General features: G+C 40.6%; 1 protein-coding gene across 1 annotated transcript; it reads right to left on the bottom strand.

Moving 5' to 3' along the window:
• Positions 1-9,960: 9,960 nt before the first annotated feature.
• Positions 9,961-11,999, bottom strand: LOC139833555 (protein FAR1-RELATED SEQUENCE 5-like). Its single transcript, XM_071823857.1, has 3 exons — positions 11,147-11,999; positions 10,480-10,735; positions 9,961-10,204 (listed from the first exon to the last, which is right to left on the bottom strand). Exons 1-3 carry the CDS (start codon positions 11,997-11,999, stop codon positions 9,961-9,963), a joined length of 1,353 nt encoding a protein of 450 aa, XP_071679958.1.
• Positions 12,000-12,377: the final 378 nt, after the last annotated feature.

Here is a 12,377-nt window from a genome sequence, read left to right as displayed (position 1 = left end):
AACCTCCACACGGATATATATGGGAAGCGGCTGCACCTGTAACGAACTGGCTGCCGTATCTGGGGATTCTGTTGCGGGAGAGAATCGTTCTGCCCTGCCATGCGCAACAGGAATCGGGCGCCGACATGTGGACCCCACACGCCCTTCTTCCCCGCGAGATACCGGCACCGCAACCGCGTTCGTTAGCAAAACCCTGGTTGCCCGGCCCAGTCCCGCGCAGAGAATGGTTCACCGCCCCGTTCCGTTCTGTTCATTTTGCGCGCCACAGTAGCGCTGGAGCGATCCCGTCCCGTCTTAACCGGAGCTACCCAGCTCCACGGTTATTTTTTGTTACGATTAGGAAGAAGAAGCACCTCAACACGGATCCATGCGAGACACGCCTTCTATTTTTTTGGGAGAGGATTGGCTTGTGGACACCTTTTTTCTACACGGTCATTGCCAAAATATACTGCTCTACTACTTTTTGCCGCTCGTGCTCGCGCTCCTCGTTTTTGGGCGCGGTGGTACGGCGATTTGCGGGTGAAGGGCGAGCGATTCGGGAGCGGCGACGGAGATCGAGTCGGTGGCGTTGCTCTGCGGTGAGTAGCGAAGAGGCGGCGTTGCTCTGCGGTGAGTACAGGGTGCGAAGGCTTGCTGCTAGAGGCGAGGTCAGGCAATTTCGCGGCGGATTTTGGGCTAGGAGGTAATCTATCACCGCATCTACCAATTTTGTGCACGATTCTTCTTCAATAGCGCACGATTTTGTAATGTACCTTTGCAATTTCATGGGGTTTTGTCTTGGATTCGTGTTGTGTGAGATATATCTGTCGGTGACATAGGATGCTCTCCATGTATGAACATCTGGAGCACATGGATTTTGATCTATGTTGTGATTGATCTCGTCTCCATGCTTTTATTCGGTGCATGTGTGTCGAGGTAGTACTGCTTCTCATTTAGGATAGCATTAGCGACCAAGCTCGGATCAGAAGCGATTCGCAGTCGATCTCAATGACCCACCACTTGAACTAATATGTATGGTTTTTGGACAGCCATTGGTGTTGCTTAACCGCTGGAAGACATTCTTTGTCACAAATTGCTTGTGCATATATTGGAATTCAATAACTCGCATGTCGTTTTAGTTACTGAATCTGAAATTTTAGTTTTAGAACTGCAGCCATCTTGTTAAGTTTGTCTACTGAATCTTATACTAAGTTGCTATCTGTCAGCATAGTCATCTCAAACAGAACCCATGAATTAGTTTTGCTTAAGTTGTATACTGCAATTGAATTAGTTTTGTTATTACACCTTTGCTTAAGTTTTGGATAGATGTTCCTGCTCATCCTTTTTTGTGTGTATAAGTAGCTCTAATATACATGCTTAATTTGATATCTTACAAGTTGGTCACTGATTTTAATCAAGTTGCCTTTGTCAGTAGGCCTAAGTTGGGTATTGAAATGAATTAAGTTTTGTTCCTCCAGGATGCTTAAGTTGTGTTTCATACCCTAGTTGGTTTTTTTTTCATTTTCTTTTTTGAGCAAGATGTGCAAGTAGGCTGTATTGGATTACTTAAGTTGTTTTATCAATACGCCTAACTTGGTTACTGGGAGGGATTACTTAAGTTTGGTTCCACTAGCAGCTTTTTGAGCTGAGATGTACTGCCATATTTTTTGTGTATAAGTAGCTTTAATAACATGCTTAACTTGTTTTTTCTTTTACAAAGCTTGTTACTATCTACATACATAAGTTGCCTAGTGGTTATTATAAACTTGTTTTCATGAATATAGCTACATTTTTGCAGATATAATGAAGAATTTGACCAAGCGTTCTCGTTTGCGTTTACCACAAACTGCTGCCTGTCCACAAACTGCTCAGCAGGTAGTTTGTAATTTTTATTTGTTTTATTCATTTTCATTCCAATTTTTTTCTGTTAATTTCATTGTTTTTTTATTGAACTGACTTTTATATTTTTTCTCCAATCATCAGAATGCAGTTGGTAACAATGGTCAGAAAGAGCCGCGCCAAACTGAACCTGAAGTTGATACGGTTGTTGCACCAAAGCGTGCACCTAAACGGCGTCAGGCGGTGTGTTTTTATACTCTTACTATCTATTTGTAGCAAAACCTCCAACAAAAATAATTATTAACTGGTTTTTTGTCCCCTATTTTTGGTTTATGTTTTTCCAGTTGGGTAGGAATCGCGCATCTCCTGCCAGGTTGTTCAAATTGAACGCTCTGCTTAATGATGCCCAGAGAAATCTTATTGAGCAATGGGGTTGGGGAGGCATGCTTAAGGTGATGGCTAAAGAAATGCCTGCGTCTTTGAGCATGTGGGTTCTTGGCTGTTTCGATCCTATCAGAAGTGAGCTCGCTATTCCAGGGAGAGGTAGCATACCAGTGAATGCTGATAGTTACACCAGGGTTTTTGGTTTGCGGAATGAGGGAAGATCAGTGTGTTATGAGATGATTACTGAAGCTATTGCATTCTTCAATGTCGAATATGGTATAGAGAGTGGATCAGCACCAGAGTTTACTGATTGGTACAGAATGATAAAGGACATGAATGGAGCTTCAGATATGAAGTTTCTCCGTGCTTACTTTGCTGGTGTAATCAGTTGCTTCATAAGTCCTTCAACCTCTGCCTCCATCAGTCCCAGGTGTTACCAGTGCCTACTCAATCTTGATGAGTTCAAGAGGACAAATTTTGCCCAATTTGCAATAGATCAAATAATCACAGAAGTCAAGAAGATGGGAGTCAAGAAGAAATCTGTTTGCTGTTGTTTGCATCATCTTGTGGTAATTTACTTCTTCATGTTTTTTCTTCCATCGGTCTGCTACAAACATACATTCTATTTTTTCTGTTCACCATCAGTGATTAACTTCTTCATTTTTTTGCAGATATTATACCTGGATTCACTTGAGGTTGATGAGGACGTGCCATCTGAAGATGATTGCCCCATCCGTGCAGCAGCTTGGACTGACAAACTTATACAAGCTGTTATGTGCAAGGATACCAAAGTCAGCGGGGAGTTCGGCAAGCTTAAAGTAAGTGTCTGATTTTTTTATTAAACTTTTTTCCTGGCATTTTTTCATGATGAACCTATATTTTTTCAGCCATTCCTCACATATACCGACTAACACCTGTGGTTTCTCTTTTTTGTCCTGTTACAATATAGCTCAAACAAGGTGTTGGTGCTACTATTAGAGACAGTCTCTTTGTTGGGATCACGGGTACTGAAGATTTTGTTTCCTCGAAGTTGCCACGGAGCTTCCCAATTCATGTATGAACTTTTTTTATACCTCAAAATTTTGTACTGTAAAAAATGGATAAGTTGGCTGCTTATTTTAGTTAAGCTGGTTCAGTAAAAATGATTTAAGTTGGAAACTGCTATTTTCTGAATTTGTTAACCATTTTGTTGACTTGTGCACTCATTCCAACTAAGTTGACACTAAGGCTTACACTAAGTTGGTTACTGTTTTGATTACACCTAATTTAGTGTCCACATGCCCCCAACTTCAAATTGTGCACTCATTCCAACTAAGTTGACACTAAGGCTTACACTAAATTGGTTACTGTTTTGATTACACCTAATTTGGTGTCCACATGCCCCCAACTTCAAATTGTGCACTCATTCCAACTAAGTTGACACTAAGGCTTACACTAAGTTGGTTACTGTTTTGATTACACCTAATTTGGTGTCCACATGCATATTTTTCCATGATTCTTTATTCCTTTCTCAGTAATGCTCTTTTTTTGTACTTTTTCAACTCACATTACTGAGTGCATATCTATCTATGTAAATGTGCAGAAAAAAAGGAAGATTGCGGTCATGATTGGGGAGCTATGCACCGATATTTCAAACAGGATAGGTTCATTTGTTGAACAGTGGGGGCAAATAGAGATTGATGAATCCAGTTCTTGGCATGGCCAGAACAGATTACGCAAAAGGCAGAGGAGAATTGGAAGTGATGAGGGTAGATGCGACGACGAGGATGATGAAGATGACGATGATTATAAAGGTGAATCTGAAGATGAGGATGACAGTGACGATGACAACATTGATGATGATGAGGATGAAGATGAAGACAACCATGGGAATGGAAACAATGATGGTGACAGAGCTTCAGAACCTGGGTCTGGCCTTGGTGGTGAGGATGAGGCAGCTAACAACAATGGCAGCCATCATCACACAACGCCAAGAAGATCTACTAGGTTAACACCCACCAAGAGAAATGAAGGGCCTGCAGGCAACTTAAGGAAGAGGTGCATGGATAACAACAGTGATTCCAATGCAGATCTGTCATTCCAGGGTTTGAATCTGTTGTCAAGTACTGCGGAGAAAGAACAGTCTGCAGGGATACATGCAGAGAAACATAGTTGTACAAGAGGCGCATCCACAACACCAGGCCTGAGTCCATTCTCAGATTTGAGAGAGTATACTGCTGCAGGGGAGAAAAGTGGCATTGACATGAGAAACAGCGAGCCAACTGAGTTGTTTAATGCACAGGAAAAGAGGTGTGCCCGGAATACATTGATGGACAAGTTTAGCAGTGCATGTCAGTCTCCTACAAGCTCAGAACCAATAGATCAGTTTGCTAGGGATGATGCAATACAGAAGTTAACTCAAGAGTTCATAGGGTTGGGAAATTTGGAAAAAAAAGATGAAATAACAAGAAATATGACAGTGAAGAAAAAGGTTGTAGTGCACCGTGGTCGGCCAGTAGATTTTGAGTTCAGTTCACAGATTGCAGCCGAAACAGGCATAGCTCCATCAGCTCCATACTCAATTAAAGCTCAAGCAGAAACATCATTCGCTCGATCTACAGCTGAAGAACCAGTATTTGCACCTGTTGATGGACCAAGTAACCAGAAGTTGTCAGCATCTCAAGCAGGAATTGCTCAAAGAACAGTTGCAACTCAATCCAGTGTGCCTCCGAGTTCAGCTAACAGCATCTTCCCGTCTGCAACAGGTGCTTCCCCCCGTGTTCCAAGGCCGTGGGGAGTACCTGAAACCAAAACATCAAATGCAATTCATGCACTCCACTCCAGCCCTGTGCCTGCACCTTCACCGCATTCAACTCAGTCAAGCGTTATGCATGTAACTTCACCACGTCTATCACACTCTGCATCTGGACTTGCAACTTCAACTGAATCATTTCAGAAATATTCTGAACAAAACAGCTTTTTCGTTCATCCAAATCAGAGTACTCGCGACACATCTTACCAAGAAGCAGCCAAAAGTTGGTCACCAATTACACCTAAAAGTGGGCATATGAAGCAAGCCAATTTGTCTCAACAGGTTTCACCAGCTCCAACACGGCAGACATGTCCTCCACCCAGACCAAAGGAATTCAAATCTGTTACAAGCAGCCAGAAGATGACAAGAAAAAAGGCTTTGCAAGCAGCTTGCGATCCCCCTTCATTTGATCTTGGTTTTGATAGCCCAAAAAAGGTCAGACAAGAATCTTCAGCAGATATGTTAAATGATGACGACTATTGGACTGAAGATATGGAGAAAGAAGCTTACGCCCTTTGCGAACGTGTAGAGTTGGAGAAGCGTTTGAACAGTGCAAATGCTAATATCCAGGAGGAACCGATGCAAAATGATAGTGAATTGCAGACACCAGCAGGAGTGAGAATTGGTGATGCCGCTAACAAAGAAATTTCTGAAAGCAATTCAACATCTTCTTTTGCGCAAATGAAGCAACGAAGGCTCATCAAGCAAGCACTTTGCAAATTGTTGCCTTACTTGACTTATGTGGACAGAAGCCTCTACACCTGTTCAGCTGAAGTAAAGGATTTGTACGCCGCAATTACTGCACATGGTCGTCGATCTAAAAGGTGTCAAGAGGTGGACAAAAGGTAAGCCAACTTACATAATGTTGTACTGTATAAAATAGATAAGTTTCATGATGATAGTCACTAAGTTGGTTTTAACATAATTCCTTTTTGAGCAACATATATAAGTTGGTTACTGGTTTAATCAAACTTGCCATTGTCAATAGGCCCAAGTTTGTTTTCTGAAATGAATTAATTTGTTTCCTCCAACATGCTTAAGTTATTTTTTTTTCATACACAATGTGCAAGTTGGCTGCATTGCGTTACGTAAGTCGTATTGTTAATATGCCTAAGTTGGTTACTGTGATTAATTAAGTTTGGTTTTTTAAAATATGTTTTGAAGTTCTGGTTTAAAGTCTAGTTGGTTTCCTTTTCCTATTTTTTTCCGACCAAACATGCACAGGTTGGCTCCCGGGGGTTAATTAACTTGTACTGTATATATGCCCAAGTTTGGTTCTGAAAAAATGCTTAAATTCTGTTTTTCCATATACAATGTACAAGTTGGCTGCATTGTGTTACGTAAGTCGTACCATTAATATGCCTAAGTTGGTTACTGAGTTTAATTAAGTTTGGTTTTTAAAAACATGTTTGAAGTTCTAGTTTAAAGTCTAGTTGGTTTCCTTTCCCTATTTTTTCCAAGCAAACATGCAAAGGTTGGCTCCTTGGGGTTAATTAAGTTGTACTGTCCATATGCTTAAGTTTGATAGATGTTTCTGCATGCTTACAAAAAACTTCCTACTATCTACATACATAAGTTGACTGCATTGTGTTACTTAAGTCCTGTTGTAAAAAATGGCCTAAGTCGGATACCGAAATTAATTAAGTTTTTGTTTTGACATGTACAAGTCAGCTACTCGAGGTTAATTCAGTTGATCCCTCTGCATGCCTATCTTGTTTTTTTATTATAGCATTTTTTGGCTTTGGTATTATGCCATTTTTTTATTAATTGCTCTGTTTTTCCTTTTTCATGTAATGCGAAAAAACTATAGCCCAATACTCGTCAGCTACGACAATTTTTATGTTACACTTAAAGAGCTTGCAAACTCGATGATGCCTTCTGGATCATTGAAGAACACTGTCGTCGAACTAGGAATTGAGTCCATAATGTTAAGGAGAGACAAAAAAGATAAAAAATTGGTGATGCCTTTGAGGGTTGCGGTAAGAATATTATTTTTTTAGTTTTCTTAAATAAGTTGAATATATATTTTTTCTAGTTTACTGATGTTCCTTCTCTTCTAATAACAGACTCTCTTAGAAGATCTGAAGAGGAACAGAAGACTTCTAGAGAAGCACTTCAGCAAGCCCACTGCACATCTTGACAGGAAACACAATGTAAGTGTTTCCTGTACATTGGACATCAATTTCTTTTCGGTTATAATATTTTTTGTATACTGTAATTCCAATTTGTTCTGTTTTTTGCAAACATTAGGTAATGTTCCCAGTACTCGAAGATTTGGCACCTAAGGAACAAGATCCTGTGAACCACTACTGGCTTCTTGTGATGAACTTCAGAGAAAGAAGGTTTGAGGTACTGGATTCAGTAAGGTCAATATCAGACAAATCACTTGATCAGAAGGTAAATTTGTTAGTTGGTGCAATCAAGACATTATGGGAACAATACTATGCAAATTCTTCAGTCAAGCTTGCGACATGGGATATTCAAGACATTAAGCCGCCAAAGCAAGGGACAAAGTAATAACCAATGCAGTTATCCTTCGTTATCTCAAGTATCTTTTCATTTTCGAACCTATCATGTATTAACGTGGTTCAAATTTACAACATTTTTACGGATAAAACAAGTTGTGCTTTCAAAGTATGGTTAAGTTTCACTTAATATATTTACTAAGTTGGTTTCTGACATATAAGTTAGTTCTACTCTACTGCTTTTTAAGTTGACTCCACAGTAGGTTAAGTATGATTATTATGAAAATGGCTGTAAAACTAAACCACTTAGGCATTTAAGATGGACTTTAAAATTAGCAAGTAAAAAATGCTTTAAGAGAAACCAGTTTTAATAACTATGCACAGTATGGGTTAAGGTGTCTGCACATTTATAATTAAGTTGGCTACTGTTAACTATTAAGTTTGACTTACTTTTTCACTAACTTGGTTTTTTAATTACATATAAGTTAGGTCTACTGCCGCGTATTAAGTTGGCTCCACATGTGTTTTTTACTATGATCATTATCCTGTGCTAAAGTTGCTCTCTGCTAAAGTTTAACTTGTGTAAACAGTGATACTAAGTTGCTTTTTCTGAAGCATGATAACTTGCTTTTCCCTCAATTCCATGCATCCTTTTTTAGTTATTACTTTATGCCCATGTTACTTCATTTCTAATTTTGGTTCTCATTCACACTACAACAATGAATGTGGAGTTTGCACGCTATTCAACGCCGAACATTGGAATTGTAGGCAACTACCCACATATGGGTCTGAAAACATGCCGAACATTAGGAAGTTGATGGTGCATACATGGGTGACTTCTCCGAAGAATACAGTCAAGTGGATGGACATCATTAAACTAAATTGAGGTATGAAAACATCACATTGACTGCGAAACCGATTGTCCTGTCCCCTCAGTTCTCCTTATTATGTCCTAGACCAGCTTTACATGTCGCTGCGTTGTGACCTGGCAAGCCACATGTACCACACAAGGTGGTCTTCTTAGCAACCAACTCAATGCCTGATGGGATTCTTCCTTTTTTCCGCCCTTTAGTATTAGACCTGGGAGGGTTTAGGACAACCATACCTTCTCTACTAGGTTCACTCAAATCACTAGCACATTGCCTGAGACAACGTTTGGTTTGTAGAAGACGATTTCTTCGCACGTAATGGACGTTGAGGCACAGCATGGTCAGACTTCATTGATGTTGATTGATTTTGGGTGCTTGATGCTGGTTGTTGTGCTGAAAAATGTGCAGAACCTGAAGATGTCCACCCATGAGTATCATCAATATTTGCAGTGTGTGATGCCCAGGTGGATGGTGCAGGTTGTTGTCCTTTCTGGGAAGCTCCTGCATTTCCTGACTGACACACATTAGGAGCTGAAGTTGACGGGCAATGCACAGTACGCACCGCTCTTTGCTGTGGCAAATTAGGAACTAGTTTTCGCTGAGTCATGCTTGCACTTGCTGTTTGCTGCAGAGCACTAGGAGCTGCTCTTTGCTGATGCATGCTTGGAGTTGCAGTTTGCTGTGTGACATTGGGGTCTTCTGTTTGTTGCGGAGCATTAGGAGCTGTTCGTTGCCGGCGCATGCTCGGAGTTGTTGTTTGTTGCGGGGCATTTGGGGCTGCTGTTTGTTGCGGAGCGTTAGGAGCTGCTCTCTGCCTGCGCATGCTTGGAGTTGCTGTTTGCTGCGGGGCTTTTGGGGCTGCTGTTTGTTGCGGAGCATTAGGAGCTGCGTTTGGATGTGGCGCACTAGTGCTTGGTTGCTGGGCATTCTTCTTCTTTCGAACCTTTTGTAGTTGGACAAACTCTGCTCTCATCTCCTTTATGTGCCTGCGAGCAATAGCTTCCGCTTGATCTGACTCACTACCTAATTTAGCCATTTGCACAAACGATGTCGACAAGTTTGCAAACCGCACTTTCTGACGTGACTGTTCGGGCATCACATCATCTTGTACTGGCCCAGTATGCATAGGCACATACTCTACTGCTTGCTGAGTCCATCTGCGCATGATGAACCTCTCCGGTATCGCATTAATTCCTACATGCGTGAACACTTTTAGCACGTGGCAGCAAAGAATACCATCGCGCTGATACTTGCAGCAATCACAGTTGTAGGCACCACCACTACCATTTACATAGTAGTTTCTGGACCCATAAGGGTAGCATCTGAGGTTGTTAGGAATTAACTCATACATGTTTGTTCCAATCACTTGCACATCGTATCGACCAATAAATCCAAACTCCAGCATGAACCTGTGGAAGATGTCCCTTGTATAAACTGCCATCGCATGCTTTTCTATCGGGAAAGTTGTTCTTGGCTGAACCTCAAGCTCATCTGTCCTGTAATCATTGTTGCCCTCCTTACCCAATATCTTGGCCTGAATTTTCTCATACTGCCTCACAAAGTGCTTGATTGAATTTTTTGGATTAATGCACCGCTTTAAAACAGCGTTGAATCCCTCGCTTCTTTGAGTTGACTACAAGAAGGGGAAGAAGCGATCCCTGAAGTAACATGGAACCCATGTATGAGCATTACTCTTCAACCAATTGAATGTTTCGTTCTGCGACAATTCCCATTTCGGAATCAGTTCTGCCCAGTTTGCTTCAAATTCTTCTACAGTCATACTCTCGTCAACACATTCATTGAAATCTTCAGCCAGGCCTGGATGTCGTCCTAGGAATGATCCAAGTTTCTCATTAGCTTTCTTCATTATGTGCCATCTGCAGTTTCGATGGCAACATAATGGAAAAATAGCAGGTATTGCATTCCTCATAGCCCAATCTTGGTCTGTAATTATGTTGGTTGGTTGCTCCCTTTCATTGCTTTCAAAAAGACGCGGAACAACCATTCAAAACTGTCTTCTTTTTCATCTCTTAGGAAACCACAACCCAACATAAATGACTGCCCATGTCTATTTATACCAATGAATGGTGCAAACGGCATGCTAAATATATTTGTACAGAAAGTAGTGTCGAATGAGATGCAATCATGGTACGCTTCTGCATATGCTCTTCTTGCCAAACTGTCAACCCAAAAAATGTGTTCAACTCTGTTTTCTGAATCAAAGGAGAATTCGTAGAAGAATTCTGGGTCTTTTTGCTGCAACTCTTTGAAATACTCAAGTGTGTCACTTATGTCAAGCTCTTTGTTCTCGCTTCTGAATGATGACCTCAAGTTTGATATTGTTCTCGGGCCATAGGGTACAATGCAATCTTCACCATAAAATTCAGACATCACCTCCATCATGCGCCCTGTAAATGTTTTTTCCAGTGTTATTTTAATGTTTTTGCAAGTTAATTATGTTGATGCTCAAGATACATATTTCTTCAATTTTATTGCGTTCCTTTTTTACCTACATTGTCCCTTATTTCATAACTACAACTCTACCAAAGTTAGAAACTGATGCTAAACTAAATCATACACTACCCCGACATATTATGTGGCTAAGTGGCGCACTGTACTTAACACATTTGGTTCTTCTTTTAGAAGATCACATTTTCCCAGTTGCATACACTGCACAAGTAAATTGCACACTGCTATTGCCTAATTTGCATTCCACATGTGAACTAATTTGTTTTCTTCCTCATGTTGATGTACTAGTTAGTAGCATATATTACTAAAAACTATAAACTCAGTGAAGGCATAGAGGTTGGCATACAAACCTGTGTCCAAGTTGCAGTTGTGAAGGCATCTTAGAAATTCTTTCTCATCTCTTGGAATTCCTCTGTGAGATCTCAAGTATTTTATCAAAGATGGTTTCACAATCATTGGATGGTTATGCTCTGCAATAAAATAAGTCACCTCCCACTTGTTATTAATCAATTTGACAAACATTCTTGCTCGACACTTTGTCTGCTTGATGGTTTCTCTCTTTCGCTTAACCCCAAACTTGTTGGCAGTTTTTCTCTTTTTTGATGGTCCAGCTTCCTGTTCCTCATCATTATCATCATCAAGCACAACAGGGCTAACATCTTCAGTAAATGCCATTTTTTCTTGCTCCATTTGTTCCTCAGTTTTAGGTGGGCGATACTTGTTGCACACGAACTGCTGCTTCTCAAGTTCATTTGTACGTGCTTTCTTTTTTGATGTATTATTCTTGATAGAGAATCCCAATTTTGCAGCATAAGCATTGTAGTGAGCTCTCGCATCAGCTAGGGTATCAAATCGCATACCAAGAAAAGGTTCTTGAGGACTGGACAAAATTTCTTCAGTGATTCCAACTGCTTCTCCATCACTTCCACCTTCAGCAAAATCAGGGTTGGTGGTGGTATCTGTAGGAAAAGTTGTTGTAGGGAAGCTTTGGTTTCCAACAGTTGCTGCTTGCTCCCCGTTATGTTCATGTCCCCTGCCACTATATCTATCAGAATTAGCAACCACAGCTTCATGGACATCACAATCTGGGTCCTGAGATTCGCCTACAACTGGTTCTGGGACAACTTGAGTGCAAAATAGCTTTTCCGCATCGTCCATTTCAACATCTTCTGTAGGTGTAGCATTAAGATCCAAGCCGGACATCTGCGGAATGACAATCTAAGTTAGCTTTTTCAGTTTTTTAACAAATAGGATTCCATGCTAGATATAGAAGTTATTTGGATACAAATATCTCATTTGTGACAGCATTAAGATTACTAGCAACTATATTGAATTTTTTCTTTTGTCATGATGCAGATAACTATGGTGGCAGGATGAGCAAAGAAGCTAAGAGAAGGTTCCTACTTCAACACCCACAACTTTATGCCCAAAGTCAGATAAGACAGATGCAGATAACTATCAGTGCTCAGATTTTGCAAGTCAAGCTAGCTACTTTTTGCAAGTCAAGTCCTTTTTGTTTGAGATTGAGTTGGAAAAAGATGTCTCCAGAAACATCTTCTACAATGCTTGATCTTAGGATAG

The sequence above is a fragment of the Lolium perenne genome, chromosome 7, assembly GCF_019359855.2.
Source record: "Lolium perenne isolate Kyuss_39 chromosome 7, Kyuss_2.0, whole genome shotgun sequence".
NCBI classification, from domain to species: domain Eukaryota; kingdom Viridiplantae; phylum Streptophyta; class Magnoliopsida; order Poales; family Poaceae; genus Lolium; species Lolium perenne.
This window is presented reverse-complemented; position numbering and strand designations above follow the sequence as displayed.